The sequence below is a fragment of the Ceratotherium simum genome, chromosome 17 (genome assembly GCF_057802395.1).
Source record: "Ceratotherium simum simum isolate JZ-2026a chromosome 17, ASM5780239v1, whole genome shotgun sequence".
In the NCBI taxonomy this organism is placed as follows: domain Eukaryota; kingdom Metazoa; phylum Chordata; class Mammalia; order Perissodactyla; family Rhinocerotidae; genus Ceratotherium; species Ceratotherium simum.
Window position 1 is genome coordinate 53,034,890 of NC_141916.1, and position 22,092 is coordinate 53,056,981.

At 36.7% G+C, this 22,092-nt stretch overlaps 1 protein-coding gene across 3 annotated transcripts; it reads left to right on the plus strand.

Annotated features, from left to right (window-relative positions):
- Positions 1-315: 315 nt before the first annotated feature.
- On the plus strand, positions 316-22,038 carry CLEC4D (C-type lectin domain family 4 member D). 3 transcript variants are annotated; one of them, XM_087442800.1, is made up of 7 exons: positions 316-479; positions 12,703-12,804; positions 14,513-14,605; positions 16,802-16,912; positions 17,651-17,802; positions 18,850-18,965; positions 19,249-22,038. In XM_087442800.1, exons 2-7 carry the CDS (start codon positions 12,777-12,779, stop codon positions 19,394-19,396), a joined length of 648 nt encoding a protein of 215 aa, XP_087298926.1. In that variant the 5' UTR covers positions 316-479; positions 12,703-12,776; the 3' UTR covers positions 19,397-22,038. The 3 variants fall into 3 exon arrangements, with proteins under 3 accessions (XP_087298926.1, XP_087298927.1, XP_087298925.1); XM_087442801.1 differs by lacking the exon at positions 316-479 and having other exon boundaries at positions 12,573-12,804; positions 14,516-14,605; XM_087442799.1 differs by lacking the exon at positions 316-479 and having other exon boundaries at positions 12,574-12,804.
- Positions 22,039-22,092: the final 54 nt, after the last annotated feature.

The window sequence follows — 22,092 nt, forward strand, 5'->3', positions numbered from 1 at the left end:
TGAGAAGGATTAGAATGGAATCTAAAAATATATTGGTTTGGGGGAATAGCTACAACCTTAAAAGGAAAGTTAAGTATGTCCTTGACTATAAAAGCAATACAGATGTAAGTGTCTAATCTCTTGTTTCCCAAGGATTTCATCTTCTGTATATAAACCCAGTCAGTTGCCCAGAAGTATGGATGCTGTCTACCCTACTTGAAGAAAGTTCTTTGGTTAACGTCCTCTACTACAGTCTGGCCTCTAAGATGCGTCAGCAGCACTTACGAGAATAAAGGCAATTCTTTACTGTTGGTCTAGACACATTCACTTGTAAACATTTCTGGTTTACTCTGGCCTGTCTGACCTCTGAGAAGCATATAACCCCAGATGAGTATTTTTCACTTGCTCCACCAAAACAGGAAGCTGTGGGTCCCCACTGAGTCACTGGATTGCTGCTAGTTGTCATCCTGTTTGCCTGTGCTGGTTTCATCACCATCATGGTTAGTATACATCTTTCCTTTCTCTACTTCTTGCGCAGATTCCTTTTTTAGTGTACTCCAGTCATGATTTCCGTACTCGATATGTTCTTATTCCCTGTTAGTCTATGTTTTTAGTTCATCTGCCAGCTAGTGTTTATTTTGTCAGTTGCTTTTTACTTGATAAAATGTCCTTCTTTTCTCTGAGAACTATCACCTAGTGGTTAAGAGTATGGGCTTGAGTGCCGTGTTACCTAGATCTGAATTCCAGTTCTAGCACACTCTCTATGAGTGCTCAGGCAAGTTTTTAACTTTTCAAAGACTTGGATATGTTATTTGTAAAGGGGGGAAAAATGATAGTACTTACCTCATTTTATGAAGATTAAGCAAGTTAATTTCTGTTCAGTGCTTAGAATAGTGCCTGGCTTCTCAACAAATGTTAACTATTATTGCTTTAGAGGTATGTTTTTCATAATGCTCCCAGGTTATAGCTAGCATCAATTGGCACTCATTTTCTCCCAGGTGTATTGCTTAGGTTACTTGTATTATTTGTATTAACTTTTTTAGACCAAGGGGTATTGGGGGTGGGGCGGAAGACACACTAATGATCCAACAAAAGATGTGGATAATAAATCAAAGACAACCTGTAAGACCACCTTGTTAGGAATCAGTCTACAAAGCATCCATACTTGTCGGCCACTCACTTCTCCAGCATCTTCCAGCTGTATTCACCAATGTTAACCTACTGCAAACTCAGCCTGGCTTAGTCTTTGAGTTGAGCTGAGAAATCAGAAAGGATGTCAACTCCCCTCATTTGTAGGGCTGAAATTAATTTTGCTGCGGATAGACTTGATATCTACAGTGTGAAGTATTTGCATTGCCTATGAATTTTGAAATTCTTTACCCTATCATCATACTACCCCCCAAATACATCCATTTTTGACCCATTTAATATGATTAGGCTTCTGCCTCAGTTTTTCTGTCGATGACTCTGGTTTCTTGCTGAGTTTTGGACCCTAGGTTGAAACTGTTCAACTGACGCTCAATCCTATCCTTTCTGATCCCCTCCTCTGGCTGTTCTCTGTACCTAAAATCATCTAGTATGAAGACTGTCAGTGCTGTTACTCATCTGATTTCAAGCATGACCAATGGCTTGACCATTCTCCTGTGGCTGAGTCCTGACTCCAGAGTTTGACTTCCTCAGAGACTGACAATATGTTCAACCATGGCTGAGTTAGAAATGCTTTCTGGACGTTGTATAATTGATTGTTCATTCTTATCCCTGTGCTTTAATGCACTCAAAGGGTGCATTTTGCCATTGTAATTCTCTATTCACTTGTACTGACTTATATACTTTTGCCAATATTGGTAGTATGCAATAATAAAAAAGAATGCAAACTCTGAAATCATAAATGTCTATTGTCAAATAAAATGTGCACAAGAAGACAATTCAAACAGATAAAAGAGTTCATGACGAAAAGCAAGAATCTCTCACGTCATTGTTCCCTATCCTAACTCTATTGTGCAGAGGTAAATTGTTTTAGCTGTTTTTTGTTTTTTTTTAAGTTCTGGTCATTTCTTTCCCATGACTCTAAATAATGCTTGTATCTCTATTTCTGAACATTACAATCCCGTACTTCTTGCTCCACTAATTCTTTTTTACTCCCTCCTCTATTTTTACCTCTTCTGAATTTTATTATTTTTTTTGTGAGGAAGATCAGCCCTGAGCTAACATCCATGCCAATCCTCCTCTTTTTGCTGAGGAAGACAGGCTCTGAGTTAACATCTATTGCCAATCCTCCTCCTTTTTTTCCCTTTTTCTCCCCAAAGCCCCAGTAGATAGTTGTTTGTCATAGTTGCACATCCTTCTAGTTGTTGTATGTGGGACGTGGCCTCAGCATGGCCAGACAAGCGGTGTGTCGGTGCGTGCCCGGGATCCGAACCCGGGACGCCAGCAGCGGAGCGCGAGCACTTAACCACTAAGCCACGGGGCCGGCCCCGCCTCTTCTGAATTTTGATAATTAAATGATGATGATTATTACTTTTAGTTATTAATTTATTGATTACTTTTGTAACTGTAAATAATATTTTGTTCATTCATTTTTTTATATCTCTATTAAAATGAGGATGGCTGCCTCTGCACTCCCTTCACCTTTCTGCTCACTTTTACTTCCTACCTTTTGTCAGCCACACTTTTAATTTTACCTTGTCAAGGCTTTTGACACTTACATTCTCTACAACAGCCATGATCAGGTGCCCAGTTTTGTGGAAAGACTAACTCTAGCCAACGAACTTTTACATGACCATGACTCTTTGGGGCCAAGAAATTGTTGAAGATTATGTTTCCTTCTCTGTGGGTCCCATGTTTCAATTCTGATTTGTTAAGAGGAGATTGGTCCTATTACTAAGGTCAAACGGATTCTATTTTCTTAGATTCCATAAATTGTTTTAATTCAAACCACATTTTAATTTGCTTTCTAATTAGACCCTATTCTCTCATATAGCTTTTTTTCCCTGATATTGTTAATTATCTTTTCTTAAATAATCTGTTTCTGTTATATCCTTATTCTTCAATCCTTTCAATTTGTCTATTACATGGTGTTCAGCTTTAATCTGGTTTTCTCGAAGCCTTCCTTCTGCTGCTCCATACTGTACTCACTGCTCTCTAGGCCTGCTCACGGTTGTCAGACTCCCCATCCTGGCTCTCCAGGTTTGTAGCTACTGTTTCTTGTATCCTGCACCTTTCTCTTTGTTGCAGTGGGTATAACTCTTTGTCTACAAACTTGGGTGTGCAAAAAAATTCACATTTTTTTTAAGTAAAAAAAATATCTGATTCTAAGACTATTATGCCAGCCTGGTAGGAAAGCCCATCTCAGTCAACCTGGGGCTCCTTTCTCCTCATTGCAATTGCAGGAGAATCCAGGAAGCTTATGTGTTGTCTAGTGAAAGGAGGAAGGACTCTTAATCTTCAGTGCCTCAGGGTCACCAGTCATTGTCCCATCATTCAAGTCTATGTGGGATCTGGGAGGTGGATGGCATCAGATTTCCTGTGACGACAGTCCAGCTTCTCTAGGGGAACTGAACAGTTTTTCTTCTCTGAAGTCTATCCACTTTTGGGGACCTGTCAGGGTGCAGAGTACAAGTTCTTAGTATAATTGGAATGTGACAACTTTTGTTCACATCTAAGTCTTTGGAAAGCTCTCCTCTATCTCTTTATCTGCCCTCTAGCCTAATCAGCCCAAGAATCTCCATCTTCTGGAAAACAAAGGGGAGAAAGGGATACTGTTTGTTACAAGGAATTTTTCTTCTTGGCCCTGTGCCACAGGCCTTCTCTGAGGTGAGGAAACACAGGCCTGGTGGCCTATGAAAGTGTAATTTCATTTATTTCAAGTACCCAGTTACATTGGTAAGAAGTCAAATATCAATTTCATTTCTTTCTTTTGAGGAGATCTGTATTTTTTCTCTCGGGAAGAGTTTAGCATCCTTTCTTGATGCTCGGTCTTTTAAAATATTTTGAGTCTGTGAGCAATGGTTTGTCATTTTTATGTACTAACTTTTTCTAACATTATCTTAGAACAAAGATTGAAACGAATATCTTGTAAAATACTGAGACTCTCACATTTGAAAGGAACCCTGTTTCACCTAATTAGTGAGTCATTTACTAACTATGCAATCTTGAGCATTGTATTCCCTCTTTCTAAGTCTCCCAGCAGGTGGTAGGACATGGTGGGACATAGGGGGACAACTTCTACTTATCTTCTAGGTCATCCCTTCCTCCAGGAGGACTTCTTTCCTCCCTCTGCATCCCTACTCTATCCCCAGACTGGGTTATGTTCTCCCATTTTTCTTCACTATTACTTAGTAATTACTTCTGGGTAACCCTCATCAGTTATATAAGTATTCATTGAAAAATCAATTTTCCCTAATACAATATCAGCACCAAGAGGGCAGGTAATTTTTACCTATTTTGCCCACCGCCTTTTGCATAGTGCCTGGAAAAGTCCTGGCACATAAATAGGTACATTGTGGAATTGGTGCAAGACCATGTTCCCTGCTATTTTCCCACAACCTACATAGTCCTTTGCATATGATAGATGCTCACTAAATATTTGTGACTAATTAGTGATTAGTTTTTGTTTCCATCTCCTTCCTGGCCCTGGTTTCTTCATCAGGAATTTCCCTGTTATGTTTATTGTCTATATACATTACTCAGGTTCTATCATTAGGACAAGTCCCAAAACTCTGAAGGCAAAATTTGTTTCTTTGCTAAATTTTGACATAAGATTTCAGGCTGAAATGTTTCTTGCACTTCAAAGCAATAATTCACCTGTAAGATACTGTGGGAGAATCTTTGACAACGGCCATTAAAGGGAAAATGGCAAAAAACAGAAACTCATGGTGTGAAAGAGATTGCACAGCCAAAAAGAATGGGCAGCTTAGAATTTTTTTAACTAACAGACTTTGCAATGCATTGTGAGATTTTGAATAGCAGACTATCCATCTCTCTGGCAAACTTCTCTGGCTTACTTTCCATAGACTCATCTCCATTTCCGGGCTTGGTTGCTGCAAATTAGTTTGCGTATTTGGAAGAGTTGTCTGACCAATGTCTTAATGAATTTAGTAGGCTGATTTGATTTTCATGTCAATTTTTAAAAGGACATTTGTTTTTTTTTGTTCTTGTTTTTACTTCAAAGAAATAATATATTTTTTATCATGTAGGCATTTATTGCTATTAACTTCCTTCTTAGGACTGCTTTTGCTGCATCTTACAAGTTTTTGTATGCTGTGTTTCCATTTTCATTTGTCTCAAGGTATATTTTGATTTCTCTTTTTATTTCTTTTTTAACTCATTGATTATTCAGTAGCATGTTGTTTAATCAGCACATAATTCTGAACTTTCCAGTTTTCTTCTTGTAATTAATTTCTAGTTTCATACCGTTGTGGTCAAAAAAGATGCTTGATATGATTTCAATCTTCTTAGATTTATTAAGACTTGTTTTGTGGCCTAACATATATATGATCTAGCCTGGAGAATGTTCCATGCACCCTTGAGAAGCATGCATATTTTGTTGTTGGATGGAATGTTCTGTAAATATCTGTGAAGTCCATCTGGTCTAATATGTAGTTTAAGGCCAATGTTTCCGTATTGATTTTCTGTCTGGATGATCTATCCGTTGTTGAAAGTGGAGTACTGAAGTCCCCTAGTATAATCGTATCACTGTCTATTTCTCCCTTCAGGTCTATTGATATTTGCTTTATATATTTATGTGCTCCTATATTGGTTGCATAAATATTTGTAAATGTTATATTTTCTTGTTGGATTGACCAGATTCCCATTATTCAGATAATGACATTCTTTGTATTACAGTCTTTATCTTAAAGTCTAGTTTGTCTTATATAAGTATAGCTACCCCTGCTCTCTTGTAGTTTCCATTTGTGTAGAATATCTTTTTCCATCAATTTACTTTCAGTTTGTGTGTGTTCTTGAAGCTGAATTGAGTCTCTTATGGGGAGACTCAATTGGGTCTTGTTTTTTTAATCCATTTAGCCACTCCATGTCTTTTGATTAGAGAATTTAGTCCATTTTATTTAAAGTAATTATTGAGGGCCGGCCCCGTGGCTTAGCGGTTAAGTGCGTGCGCTCCGCTGCCGGCGGCCCGGGTTCGGATCCCGGGTGCGCACCGAGGCACCACTCCTCCAGCCATGCTGAGGCCGCGTCCCACATACAGCAACTAGAAGGATGTGCAGCTATGACAGACAACTATGTACTGGGGCTTTGGGGGAAAAATAAATAAATAAAATCTTTAAAGTAATTATTGATAGGTATGGACTTACTATTGCCATTTTGTTCACTGTTTTCCGGCTGTTTTGTAATTCCTTTGTTCCTTTGTGATCTGATGATTTTCTGTTTGGGTATGCTTAGATTCCTTTCTCTTTATCTTTTGTGTATCTACTATAGGTTTGTGCTTTGTGATTACCATGAGGCTTATATAAAACAACTTATACTTAGAACAGTCTATTTTAAGCTGATAACAACTGAAATTTGAACACATACTAAAGCTCTACATTTTTACCTGCCTCCCCACATTTTATGTTTTTGATGTCACAATTTACATCTGTTTACCTTTTTTATTCATTAAGAAATTATTGTAGTTATAGTTACTTTTAGTACTTTTGTCTTTTAACCTTCATACTAGATTTATAAGTGATTTACCCACCACCATTACAACATTAGAGTATTCTGAATTTAACTATATATTTACCTTTACCAGTGAGATTTATACATTCATATGTTTTCACGTTACTAATTAGTGTCCTTTCATTTTAGCTTGAAGAAGTTCTTTTAACCCTTCTTGTAAGTCCAGTCTGGTGATGTTGAACACCTTCAGTTTTTTCTTGTTTCGAAAACTCTTTATCTTTCCTTTAATTCTGAAGGGCAAGTTTCTAGGTAGGGTATTCTTGGTTGGCAGTTGTTCTCTTCCAGTGCTTTGAATATATCATGCCCCTCCCTTCTGACCTGCAAAGTTTCTGCTGAAAAATCTGCCGATAGTCTTATGGGGGTTCCCTTGTATGTCACAAGTTGTTTTTCTCTTGCCACTTTTAAGATTCACTCCTTGTCTTTAACTTTTGACAATTTAATTATAACGTGTATTGGTGGGAGTCTGTTTGGATTCATCTTGTGCAGAACTTTTTGGGCTTCCTGGATCTGATGTCAGTTTCCTTTCCAGATTAGGGAAATTTTCAGCCATTATTTATTCAAATGAGCTTTCTACCCCAATCTCTCTTTCTTCACCTTCTGGGACCCCTACAAAGGACAACTGTTGGTATCCTATAACTGCTTTAAACTATCTTCACACTTTTCATTCTTTTTTCTTTTTGCTCCTCTGATTGGATGAATTCCACTGCCCTGTCTTTGATTTCACTGAGCCTTTCTTCCACTTGATCTAGTCTGCTGTTGAGCCCCTATACTGAATTTTTTAGTTCAGTTATTGTATTATTCACCTCTGTGACTTCTGTTTGGTACTTTCTTATATTTTCTATCTCTTTGTGGAAATTCTCACTGTGTTCATGCATTGTTCTCTTGACCTTAGTAAGCATCTTTATGACCATTATTTTGAACTCTTTATTAGGTAAATCACTTATCTCCATTTCATTATGGTCTATTTCTGGAGATTTATCTTGTTCTTTTGTTTAGAATATATTTGTCTATTTTTAATTTTCCTTGATCTCTGTGTTGGTTTTGGTGCATTAGATGAAACAGCCTCTTCTCCCAGTATAAAAGGAATGGCCTTGTAGGAGATGAACCTTATTGTTCAGCTCAGCCTTAGCTCTTGGTTGTCTCTCAAACTTTTGTGATTAACCAAGCCACCTTCTTTGTTCTTAGTGGTTCCCAGTAGTTGAGGGTGTGCAAAGACCTGATAGTATCCCAAAGAGGAGGATCTCCACACCTAGAAGTGGGCTGATTACAAGTCTGACCCTCAGACAGCAACTTTTAAAGTATGCAAGCAGACCTTTTTCATGGAAAGACTGGGAGCATTTCTGTCTGCTGTCTTTGCATTGAGCCCTAGGAAGATAGCCAGTTAAGAACTGTTTCTGTGTTTGCTATAGTCTTGTGGGTCTCATGGACGCAAGCCCCACTGGATTTCAGGGGTAGGTGTTTTGGGGGTCTATCCCTCAAGTGAAGTCTCAAAAGTTGAAGTGCTAGATGTTGGGTTCAAACCCTTTCCTCTTCAGTGTGTAGCTGGGAGTTGGACGTTCCCTCCTGATTGCACATCGCTGTGCCAGGGCTGGGGTTTATGGAGAGAGTGTGTCTTAGCCTTTCTGAACCATTTTGATATGGGTTTTTTCCTCATTTGCCTGATGTATAGGAGTCCTTCAGCTAGTTTCTGGATTTCTTTCAGAGGGAGTTGTTCTTTGTCTAGCTGTAGATTCATCGTGTCCATGGGAGGAGGTAAGTTCAGGAGCCTCCTGTGTCTCCATCTTGGACTGGAACCTGATAATTATTTTCATTTATAAACTTCACTTGTGATATTAGTCCATTTTAGTCTGTACTTTTCATATGATTTATTTTTTTGCCACCAGATGTGTCTCCCAGAAATATTGTACTTCTACTATCTTGCTTGGCTACTGTTACATAACTTATTAGCTTCATCTGTTAGCAATATTCCAAAACCATGTATTCCTCATTTCATCAATATCAGTAAGTTCATATTGGGGTTTTATTCTAAGATATAAGTGAGTCCATATTCTTAGCTCTTTTGCTTAGTATATCTGACTAATTCATAATTTTGCATTGCCTTGTGAACCCTATTTCTACTCAGTTATTTTGTTTGAACTCTTGGCTTCCCTTTCCACTTGGTTATTAAATGTAACAACTGATGTATATTAGTCTTTCCTGTTGTTGATGCAGAATTGACTTTTTCCCAGGATTACTTCTCTTATCATTTCTGGTGTCTATTATTTAGTTTTACAAGACAAAACAAGGAAATACCTATGCTTGGAAATGTATATACTCTTACTGGAAAAAACAAACACTCACATGTATTAATGTACATATTATAATAATTTCTTTTTTTTTTTTAAGGTTTCTGCTGAGAAATCTGCTGAAAGCCTGATAAGGGTTCCTTTGTAGGTTATTTTCTTCTGCTGTGCTGCCCTTAATATTTTTTGTCATATTATCTGCCTTGGAGAAGGTCTTTTTGCATTGATGCAATTAGGACTTCTATTTGCTTCATGTACTTGTAAGTCCCATTCCTTCCCCACGTTTGGGAATTTCTCAGCTATTATTTCTTTGAACAAGCTCTCTGTTCCTTTTTCCCTCTCTTCTCCCTCTGGGATACCTATAATTCTTATGTTACTTCTCCTAATTGAGTCAGATATTTCATGAATAATTTCTTCATTTTTAAAAAATCTTAGTTCTCTCTCCTCTTCCACTGGAAGCATTTGTAGATTTTTGTCTTCTAGGTCACTACTTCTTTCCTCCATAAAGTCTGCTCTATCTTTTATGCTTTCTACATTATTTTTTATCTCATTAATTGTGTTCTTCATATCTAGAATTTCTGTATGGTTTTTTTTAAGGGCTTCAATCTCTTTGGTAAAGTATTCCTTCTGTTCATTAATATCTCTCCTGAGCTCATTGAACTGTCTTTCTGCATTTTATTGTAATTCATTGAGTTTCTTTATGACAGCTATTTTGAATTCTCTGTCATTTGGATTGTAATCTTCTGTGACTTCAGGTTTTGTTTCTGGAGAGTTGTTATTTTCCTTCTGTTCTGCAATGTTATGGTAGTTCTTCATGGTGTTTGATGAATTGATCCTCTGCTGGCACATTTGCGGTAGTGTCTGGTCACAGATTCCACCTACCAGCACTGCGGAGGCAGGGGCTGTGTTTTCTGTTCTCACCTCATTTCCTCATAGTTGTGCCACTCTACATTTGGGTGGGCTGGCCACAGCCACTCAGCAGGTTGTGCTTATGTGGGCAGGTCCGATGTACTCAGCGGGCAAGTTGCACTTGCATGGGTGGGGTCACTGTGCTTGGCAGGAAGGTCATGCTAGCATGGGCAGGGCGCCTTTGCATGGGCTGGGTGCTGCATTTGGTGGGTGGGTCTGGCTGGGCTGCTGCACTTGCCAGGCAGGGTGCCTTTGTGGGCCAAGTGCTGCACTTGGTGGGTGAGGCACCTTCGTGTGAGCTGAGCTGCCACCATTCATGTGGATGGGGCCGCCGCAGTAGGTGGATGCCCCTGAGGGCTGGGCTACCACTCTGAAAGCATTTCCACGCAGGCCAGGCTGCCCCACCTCCACCCATAGTCCTGCCGGCTGCTGTGTGAGGATCTGTGACCTGGATTGCTGCTGCTGGGGAGGGGCAGGGGTCCACTCCCTTAGTTCTATTGCTTCCCAGGGGTCCAGTCCACCCACCTTCAGGTGTATACCTGTGTGGATCTCTCAGGCATCCTGTTGTGTTGTTTAGGGAATCCTCTGTTGGTTAATGAATGTCGATTTAGTTGTAACTTAGAGGGGAGAGACAAAGGGAACAACTCAGTCTGCCATGGTGCTGATGTCCCCCCATAATAATTTCTTTGTTTGCTAAAATCAATTAAAAATAAACAAGCCCACTAATATTTATTCATAGTTTATATTTGAATATATTTATATTCAAAATTTATATTTTGAATCATTGCGAATTTATGGATTTTTATATATTCAAATAGTTCTAATTAATCATCATAATAAAAATAAATTATATTTATGCCAAAATTATTTAAACTTGTCCCTGCAAATGTTAACCTTCAAAAACAGAAACCAGTTTAAGAGGCCAGGTGTTTATTTGGGATCAAAGAACTACAATTCAGGGAGAACAGATTCAGGTAGAAACTCAAATAGTGTCCCTCTAGGGAGTAAAAGTCAGGGGCTTTTAAAGGCAAAGAGGGGAGGTTGTAGTACAAAGAATTTTAGTCAGAGTTGGAGGCAGCGAGCCAATCTTGGCTAGACACTGATTGACTATTGATTCTATCTTCAGCAAGTCCAGAATCCTCAGTCTTTGTCATCAGAATGTCCATTCTCCTGCTGACTTCTCAAACAATTGCTTGTAAAACAATTGCTGTTTTGGCCCAGTCCAAAGGTTTGGCCCAGTCCAACGTTCCAGACAGCAAGGCAGTTTCTCTGGAAAGGCAGCTCTGACTCCATTTTAAAATTGTTCCACTGTAGTTAATTTTGACACATGTTAACCACTTTACTTTTTAGTACATTTTATTTTTGATAAAGATTGTGTATTTACCACAGAATTTCACATTTCCTCTACCTTTGCCTTAATAAGTCTGTTTTATCTAGGAAGATCTTAGGGTTTAATCAACAGCTCCACCACCTCTTCCTCAACTCCAAAACAAGGTTAATAGAGCTTTTCTCATTGTTCATGTTATCTTTTTGCAGTCTTAGCTATATCTTGAACACAGCTTCTCATTCAGCTCAGAGAACTTTTTAGAGCAGAGTTTCATGTTTTTGAAATCACGCTTGTTTTCTGGGAACACAGAATATGTCAGATCTAGTTTATATTTTTTCCTGTTCTAAGCAGGATTCATATTCTTCTAGGAGTCCTAGATCTTTTTAATAAAGAATAAATATTACTTTAGGCAAAGATCTAGTTTCTACGGTTGCTTATGAGAGGTTGTGGATAAGTGCTATTGATGTGAGAATACTTTTGGTTGTGACAGTGTTGGAAAATATACGTGTTGTCAAATTTATAATTTTACTTCCACTCCCAATTTAATATAGCAAATTAGTATTTCATTCAAGATCACTATACACACACACATACTTAAAGTAATATTGTAGTTTAAGGAAGAATTCACGGAAAGGGCCATATTCTGGGAGCTAGAGTTTAAGAAGAATCTCTAAACTGCTAGGTACTTGTCTTGTCATCTCAGGCTACTATAACAAAATACCATAGACTGAGTGGCTTAAACAACAGACATTTGTTTCTCACAGTTCTGGAGGCTGAGAAGTCTGAGATCAGAGTGCCAATACAGTGGTGGTGGTGGGGACAACAAAGACATTCAGTGCATGAGAGTACTGCAAATGAAGTCAGGGACTCTGATGGTGTCTTTATCACAGAATGTTACATTTTCTTTTCCTCTGACTTGACAAGACTGTTTTTCTCTCATCTGGGAAGATTTTGGTATTTAATCAACAGCTCCACCACCTCTTCCTCAACTCTAAAACAGAGGTTCTTGTGTCTTTACATACGATGTACATACTCTGTGTATATTAATAGCTTTTGTTCACTGTTCACGTTGTCTTTTGCCATCTTGCACACAACTTACTCAACTTGGAGAACTTTCTAAGGTGGAGCTTACCTCAAGCATATAACTGCCTTTGAAAATATAATATCCAGGAAAAAAGAAAGATGAAGGAATATTTATTAAATTTTTATTAGGTATAGTGATTATTCTTTTAAGGCATTGCTATATTTTTTGTTTGAATGAATAAAAAAATTGAGACATTCCACAAGACACACTGACCTAGTGACCTCAGCATACTTAACGGAAATTTCTACTAACTACTTTTGGGCATTGCTTTCTCAATTTCCTTTTTTCTTTGCTCCATCTCCCAGAGTGAATCAAAGGAAACCTCTGTCTTTAAAAACACTTCTTCTTTTGGTTAAGTCTTTTACATTGAGAACTTTCTAATCTCACCAGAGTAGGTAAGATTGATGTTCAATCTCAAGTATTTCTCATGATTCCTTTATTCACAGAAATATACTCTGGGGAAAAAAATAAGAGGCTTCTGGTCCTCCCAATCACTGGACAACAAGAGAGTTAACACACAATGGGGCAAGAAGAACCTCAAAGTAAACGTGAGTACCTTCTCTCCTTTCAACTTGAAAGAGGCAGATAGAAACTAAGATTTAAATATATGAGTTGATGGTAGTTGTAGTTGTGAAGATTGACGACGATAATGACGGGGAGGAGGAGGTGGAAGGAAATGAGGATGATTTTGGTGAAGAGGAAGGCCCTAGATAGATTCAAATAAATTGGGTAACAGCAACTTCTTTATAAAATGTAAATTGGGCCAAGAGAGGAGATAAAGTATATATAAGAGAAATAAGATGGAAAGAAATAGAGTAATTTGGGAAGATTCTTTTAAAGGGAAGAGAGAGAAGGAAGATATAGAAAACACACTGACTAAGGCTCACAGTGTGCCTGAGGCTTAAACTTTATTCCATTTTGTGTTTTACTTAATTGACACAAATGGATTTGTATTATGAGAACATTAAATAACATTTTTGGGAAATGGAAAGAACAAATGCAAAAATACGTAATTTTAAAATTAAAGTTTTGCTTCATCCCTCATCACTCTTCCATGGCAAACTTCAATGGGACCACAATGTACGATGGTCCAAAAAAACACATTTTTATGTAAAAATATGTCTTGGAGATTTTTTATGTCAGTAAATACTGATATACATGATTATTTTAATTGCTATATTGATTTCAATCATATGGATTCAGCATAATTTAGAATTTCTACTATTGATAATACACATGCAAGCCTTGCAGGACATTTGGTCCTGTTCAAAACATCCATAACACATTTGGTCCATACCAAAAAGTCCTTGATATTTACTCCTGTCCAAAACCATTTGGACCAAATATGCTCATAGATGTCTTGGACAGGACCAAATGTCAAGGACGTTTTGGCATGGGCCAAACGTCTTCTGGATGTTTTGAACAGGACCAAATATCTGCTAATCCATGCAAGTATTAGTTTATAGTGTTTTTTTCTATTTCTAAAAGTACTTCAGTGAATATTCTTTTATATAAATAAGTTCAGTTATTTCTATAAGATAGATTCCTACAACTGAAATTCTTGTGACAAACGTAATGCATTAAAAATTGATAAATGCTGTTAAATTGATCTAACAGGTTTTCTAATTTACAGTTCAACAGCAGCAATTATTTCCTCACCAAGAGTGCTTATTTCCCCTCAGCCTTGCCAACACTACATATTTTCAATATACTTTTTAATATCTGATATGTGAAAAATCATACCATAATATTTTAGATTACATTTCCCTGATTAAGCATACTTTTATTTATTTAATGGCCAGTCATAATGTCAGCAAATTACATTTTCAGCAAATTTCCTGCTCAAATTTTTGCTCAGTTTTCTAATTGATTTTTATAATTCTGTATACAGCCTGGATATTAATACTGTAACAAGATTTTTCTTTCATGAGTTCCTTGTGTTTTAACATTATTTGTTATATAGAAATTTTAATTTTTATATACCCAAACTATCAATTTTTTAATGAATTTTGGGGTTATGTGTCTTGCTTATAAAAAGCCCTTTGATTCCAAGAAAAAAAACTGTTTACGTTTTTCTTATTTATTTATTTATCAGTAAGCTCTAAAATTAATTTATTCAAGGGAAATCTTTAAGCACTCTTCTAGATCTAAAATATTTTGGGTGATCTCATATTTACCTGCTTCTTGGTAGAATTAGCTTCTCTAGATCTTGTGGCTGAGAAGGGGATAACCTATTTATCTTTCTCTTTGTCTTAGTAGAAGGAGGCTGCCATTCCCAGCTGATCCCTTGGGCCATTGCCATTGTTTTCATCTCAGTTCTCAGTGTCTGTTTTATTACAAGTTGTTTGGGTAAGTTATCAGCAAAAGTAGAACCCTCCTTGAATAACTTTCCCAAACAAATTTCATAAAGTTGCTCTAAACCGTTTATTATCTTGATTTTCCCCAGCATATCAATCTATAATGCCTTCAGTGTCTTAGATTAAAATTAAGAGCTACATAATTAACCTTCTGTTCTTTGCTGGTGCTGCCTTGTGTCAGGGAATGAAAGAGAATTCAGACCCTTTTCTATACATGTGAAGGTTGTTGACCGTAGTAAATCATTCCCCATTTTGGCTGAGATTACAAAGGACTGCATTTTATGAGTAAAGAGTAACCAACAAAAGACCAACTTTCTTGTGGACTGCAGTCTGGCTTTGAAAAGAACAGTTGGAAGACTTGTTCTCTCTGATATTGAAGCCTTGTATAAAGTTACTGTAATTAAAGTAATATAATGTAGGTGCAAGTATGGATAAATAGACCAGAGGAAAAGAATAGAGAGTTTAGCACATATGAACTCTTTACATAACACAGAAGGGGATATTGCGGAGTTATAGGAAAAGAATAGTTTTGTTCAATTAATGTGGTAGAGACTATTGATTATCTATATTTAAAAAAGTAAATTGGTCTCTTGTCTTATATCACGTACAAAAACCAATCTGAGGTGGATTATTGGCCAAAATGTGAAAAGGAAGTCAGTAACGCTTTTTAGAAGATAAATGGAGAATATCTTCATGACCTTCAGGCAGGGAATGATTTCTTAAACAAGTCACAAAATGTGCTACCCAATAAAGAGAGCATTGAAAAATTATACTATATTAAAGTAAGAATTACTATACAACAAAAGATACCACTAAGAGTGAAAACAGAAAGCCACAGGAGATGTTTGTGTGCATACAATTAATAAAAGATTAGTGTACAGAATATATAAACAACTCTTTCAAATCAATAGGAAAAATATCGACAATACAACAGAAAAATGGGGCAAGTCTTGAATAGGCACTATAGAAAAGAGAAAATGAAATGTCTAATAAACGTATAAAAAAGAGTCAACCTCATTAGTTTTCAGAGAAATGCAAAATCAATTCACAACGAGATACCTTGCAAACATACCAGGATGGCAACAATTAAAAACTCTGGCGGTACCAAATATTGATGATGCCGTGAAATAAGTGGACTTGAATGAATTACTGCTGGTGGGAGTGTAAAGCAGCACGACCACTTTGGAAAAGTTTGCCACTATCACAGTTGACAATATGCATATCCTATTGCCAGCAATCCCACTCCTAGGCATATACCCTACAAAAATGCATGCTTATGTGCCCTGGGATGCATGGTCAAAATTGCTCACAGCAGCACAGCCCACAATAGCCAAACACCGGAAACAATGCAAATAACTACCAGAAGAATAGAGAAATACATTTTAGTGCATTAAAACAATAGATCACTTTACGGCAATAAAAAGGGGTGCTTATATTTGCATGTAACAACATGGAAAAATTTCAGTTTTCGGCTCAATGCTGAGCCGAAGACAGAACCAAAAGAATACATATTGTATGATTCCATTTACATAAAGTTCAAAAGCAGGCAAATCTGATCTATATGGTTTAGGGATATGTTATTAAGTGGTAAAATTGTGGAACAAAGCACAAAGTGATTACTTTAGAAGCCATGACACAGTTACCTTAAGAGAGAGGGACTGGGCTGCGTTTGGAATGTGAAGGCCACCTGGGGTGTTGGCAATGTTCTGTTTCTGGAGCTGGGTAGTTGTCACCTGAAGTGGTCACTTTACTATAATTTGATAAACTGGACATTTATGTTTTCCCTTTTACATTTGGTTATATTTAAAGGTAAAAATATTTAAAAGATAAATGTAAAAGGCTCATAAAACTTTGCAGAACTATCCCAGTGTTCACCAAAAATCTCCACTCTAACACAGATTCTGATTAAAAAAAAGTTCTTAAAAGCACATGCACATAAACCCTCACAAAGCACAAACACTCCCATAAAGCACAAAATGGACAAAATGATAATAAAAGTATTAATTTTCAAACATTGCTTTCAATTAATTCACCTGGAGCTGGAACAAAGGAACTGTGTAAGTAAGAAAAGAGAATGTAGGGGTCTTAACTATTAGGGTAGAAGAAAAGATAGAGAGGTTGGCCCTCATTTCCCTAATTAAGTGGTTATACAGGAAAAGGAAACTAACTTTTTTTTTCTCCTTGACAGTGTCTCATCGAAACTTTGTACGTTGCAGAAGAAGCATGAGTGGGTTCCAGTTACCAGAGCAGCACACAAAGCTGACGTGCATCAGAGAGAAATCAGAACTGAAAGATACAGGTAGCAGAGAGCATAAGAGAATTTCTTCCTTATTTCCATTTTTATTCAAATTCATAATTTGATTTAAAGAATATCAGTAGTAAACCAGCAGAGATCAAAATAACATAAGATGAGAATCCGGCACAAAAGTGAACATCAGTAAATTGAGATGGAATTGCTTCTCATGATTGTAATCAGTTTTATAACTGGAGAACGTAACAATACATTTACGGGCCATTTTTGACATCCAAAACATAACGTTAATTTAATTCCATTTTCTTTTGATTTAGACATATCATAAGGACTGTTTCCTCCTAGAATATATAGTGTCTTTATCTTTTTAATTATTTTGGAATTTATAAAGTCAAATTCTCCCCAAATAAGGGAGAACGGAGAAATGCCTGAGAGTTTTAGCAGGTTCTTTGCCCCCTTCAGATAAAATATCCTGCCAAAGGCTTTGCTATGGGTATACTTTAAATATGAAAGTAAATAGATGTAGGGACATTGAAAAATATCATGTTTTCTAAGAGAATACCCTGTAATTTTCTCACAGTCATTATGTGATTCAGATACTTTTGTTTAGAAGCTATTTAAAAATGTGACTTTCAGAATCTTTAAAAGGAGGAACAGAATGATTTTGGTAATCCTTGTATTATTCCCATAAATGTTAATTAGATATTAGGTAGTAGAATAGTCATGCAATCTGTTACAGATGAAATGCTCCTTTGTAGCTAATTTTCATTTCAATTTTCACATGAGAGAGCGCCTGGAATTGCTGTCCTGTTGGCTGGAGATCTTTCCAGTCCAACTGCTATCTTCCTCTTAATGACAACAAGACCTGGGCTGAGGGGGAAAGGAATTGCACAGGGATGGGGGCTCATCTGGCCACCATCAGCACAGAAGCTGAGCAGGTAGGTTGGGAGGCTCACAACAGTTTCTCTGTGGGTTTGAATCTCTTTCCTAAGAAAGAAATTTCCCTGCTCTGCCTCTGAGCCTTTACTTCATCTATTCCATCTTCCTGGAAAGCATCCTCTTCCTCTTTCATTTTTCTTCATATGGCCAACTTCCTTTGTTTTTCCAGATTTGATTCATGTTATTTCTTCCAGAAAACTACCCTGACCACCTTCCCTCCTCCATCTTCCCTATTCTAAGTTGGAGGTACTTTCGTGGTACTCTGTGCAGTGGACTGCAATTGTCTGCTCGCTGCTCTGTCTCTTCCACCGACTCCTACTTTGCAGAGGGCTGGGGCCATGCCTTACTCATCTTTGCACCTCCAATGTCCTGTGCCGTGCTAGGCAAACTGGATAGGTCTTGATAAATGTTTGGTGAGTAAGTGAATAAAGGAATGGTTAATCAGGACTGAAATAGCTTCTCAGGATCAAGCATAGGAAAAATAATTCAGATGTATGGTTATAATTCTAAATTAAAAAAATCTTAAGGTAAATGCAATTCTTTAAAAACTGAAATTTATTTCCTCACATAATATCTTTCCATATATGTACCATTACTCTGATTCTACTCTTTTCTTCATCAGCATGGTTTCCTGGAGGATTCTGTTTTCACGGCCTTGCAATCTACGGGTTCACTCTTTGAATAAAACGGAATTTAATGAAATACACAAAGAAGGCAATTTAAAAAAAAAAAGTTCCTAAAAATCAGATCCTATTAAGCACTGTGCTAAGTGGTTTGCAAATACGATCTCACTTAATCTTCACAGTAACTTTATGAAGAAGTGGAGGTGTCCCTTTTGGAGATGAGAACTGGGGTTTGGTGAGATTAAAGCACTTACTAACATTACACAGTAAACAGCAGAGGTAGGATATGAAATCACGTCTGTCTGATGCCAATGCTTTTCTGCTTAACTATAATCTATTTGATCTCTTCCCTCTTTTTCTAATATAACAGCTACCATATAATAAATGCAAATATATTTATAATAATTTACATTTTTTATGCAGAACTTTATTATTCAATATTTGGATAGACGATTTTCATATTTCCTGGGACTTACGAATGAGAACCCTGAGGGCCAGTGGCATTGGGTGGACAAGACACCATTTAACCCACATGTAGCGTGAGTATATTGACTGGGTGAAAGAGCTTTACAGGGAAAGGCGAGAAGAAGGTAGCAAGCAGGATTCATTTCGGGATGGAATATAACAGTATAAAAATGCTTATTTAGAACAGAGCAGTATGTATTGAGTAACCTCTATACTAGTCTACTACTATATGTTTATTGGATAGCGCAGCTGTAAGATTTTCATCAGGGGCATTTCCTCTGCATTGTCCCCTGACCTCCACACACACTTGCACGCACACACACACACACACACATAATTTTTTCTTTTTCATTTCAGATTCTGGCATGAGGGTGAACCCAACAACTATCAGAAAGAAAACTGTGTTATCCTTGTAAATGCTCAAGACAAATGGGCCTGGAATGATTTTCCTTGTAATGCTGCGAGAAGAAGGGTTTGTAAGATACCTGGAACAGCATTCAACTAGAAACCTATGAAGGCGTCCTTGTGTTGAGGACAGAGAAGAACCAATGAGACTAGGGCAGCATGTACGTGCATCATTGGAATAGAGAAAACATGCTGGGTCATAGAACATTTTCAGTCATGATGGCCTTATTTATTTTTGTTCATTTCATTCAAGATAATGTGTTTTTGTCTGGTGTTTTAGTGGAAAGAATCATCTTTTCTGTGAAAATCAGTTTTCATTAACTTTGCTTGCTTGGTTTTTTAATTTTATTTATTTTTTTCCCCCAAAGCCCCAGTAGATAGTTGTATGTCATAGCTGCACTTCCTTCTAGTTGCTGTATGTGGGACGTGGCCTCAGCATGGCCGGAGAAGCAGTGCGTCGGTGTGCGCCTGGGGTTCCAAACCCAGGCCGCCAGCAGTGGAGTGCGCGCACTCAACCGCTAAGCCACAGGGCCGGCCCTAACTTTGCTTTCTTGATAGTTTTTCAAAGTATTTACTTTTTGATTGGTGTGCATTGGCTACATATCTAACAGAATGGCTTAAATGGTGTAATCTCTTAGTCATTTTTTCCTCTGCTCAGATTCTTAGCACTTAAAATTCAAAGGCAGGATATTCCAACTGGTAGTGGTATACTATTTTTTTTTAACCCAAATATCACAAATATTTTGTCTCAAGTTGAACTTAATGTCTTTTTGAGTGGAAAAGTCTCTTATGGGCTACCTTAACCAAACTCCTTCAATTTGTATAGCCGAGGAAACAAAACCCTCAGGGAGCAAATGAGCTCACCTTCACGTCGCTAGTTCATGACAGAAACAGGACTATGACCCAGATCTACCTTCATGAGAGGTGAAACGTATTCCCTTTGGTATTATGGAAAAGTTACTGGGGCTGACTTGGCCTCTTGGCTAACAGATAAAAGTTCTTAATTATTCGAAGTAACATTGTATTAGTGTTTCTATATTTTTAATCTGAATCAGAAAGAATCATATTTTCAACCCATTGATGTAAATTGTTAACATGTTTCTTTAGAGCTATAAAGCTATAGTTCAAACTAACAAGGAAGTCATTGTTTTAACAACATGAAATTATGATTTTGTGATATATGCAGTACTAACTATGAAGCGGTCACATCCAATGTCAACACAATATGTTGGTCTTTCTTAAAATTCTCAATTAGCTGATGTTTCCTGGATCTAAGTTAAAAAAAAATTCAAGCAACAGCTTTTTAACTTAAATTCCTTACCACTATTTTTAAAAACAGTATTTATTATGTAAATAATTAGTGATTTTCTGAGTTTGGAATATTAACATTTGATAGATTAAGTGTGTGTGTGTGTGTATATGTGTCTGTGTTTAAGCTGATACTTTTAAGTGAAGTGGTGCTAGGTGATTTTAATTGTGTTTGCCATATTCACTAAATTACATAGCACAAAATCTTTGTAGATTTGTTGAAAATAACAATAACTTGTTGAAATAACTTTATGTAAATGCTAATAAGCTTTGTAGAGATAATATTATCCATTTTTAATTTGTATAAAACTGTATATAGATAGAGATTCAGTTGTCAATGAAATGTGACCTCTTTGTGATGTTATACATCTATGTCTCCATCTCTATCTCTAATCTGCTTCTCCCAATGCTGCCCATTTTTCACTAACTCCATGGTGACCACCACAGACCAAGGTACCATCTCTCTTACGTAGACTACTGCAATGGCCTTCTGATTGGTCTCCCTGTTTCCACCCTTAGTTCTTCAGTCTATTCTCAACCTGCATGGCCCCTCTCCTATTCTTCACAATTTCTTTAAGACAGCTGAGAGTAATTTCATAAAAATAAATACTAATTTTTTAGTACATTGTGGTAGTCCTAGAAGTTTGAAACAGAAAAAGTTTAAATACTGTTTCCATCTTTGAAAAAGAAATGTATATATATGTTAGAAAGACAAACAGTAAAAACATTTATTAAAGTATAAGATAAATCTCCCTTCCACCCTGAACTCCATCCAGTCCCCTAAATGCGTCTTCAGAGTAACTATGATTATCAGTTTCTTTTATGTATTTCAATATATGTTTACATGTATTATATATAAACACGTATAAATATATAACCCTCAATTTTTACACTAATGGAAACATTGCCTACATAATCTTAAACATTTTACATTTTTTAATTTAACAATATAATTTAGAAAATCTTTCATACCTTGTTCCTTATAAGTAAATAGTGTTTCATTGTATTGGTGTATTACAATTTGAAGTAACCTTAAAATGACAAAATATTTCCTTTATGTAATAAAAATCAACAAAATAATGGCTGTGAAACAAACTACAAGAGCAATCCCAGTTCAGATCAGAAAAGGAAGACAGAGTTCCAAGAACATTTCTTTTCCCCATGAAAATATAAGACTAATAAAATGCGCTTAATGCATTGAGAGGTGATGTATAATTCCGGAGAGTTAAGGGATGAATTATTAATTAGTGCATACAAAACTAGATAAATATGAAAAATGATGCCAATATTAGCTACATGAAAAGAAAAATGTGTTTAAGAATACACAATCATGATATAGTACATGATTCAACTGTGAATAATATTTACATATTCATAAAAATGTAAATGTTGAATATTGTTTTAACAATAAATTATGATTTAGTGATATCAGAAGGATGGGAATTTTGTGTGTGTGTGAGAGGGAGATTCTTGTTTCATTTCATTTCA

Excerpts from the sequence above, each read along its gene's own strand:
- CLEC4D (XM_087442800.1), top strand. The coding sequence starts at position 12,777 with ATGGGGCAAGAAGAACCTCAAAGTAAAC. Across the intron at positions 12,805-14,512 it reads AGAAGAACCTCAAAGTAAAC|TAGAAGGAGGCTGCCATTCC; the intron begins GTGAGTACCTTC and ends TCTTTGTCTTAG. Across the intron at positions 16,913-17,650 it reads ATCAGAACTGAAAGATACAG|AGAGCGCCTGGAATTGCTGT; the intron begins GTAGCAGAGAGC and ends TTTTCACATGAG.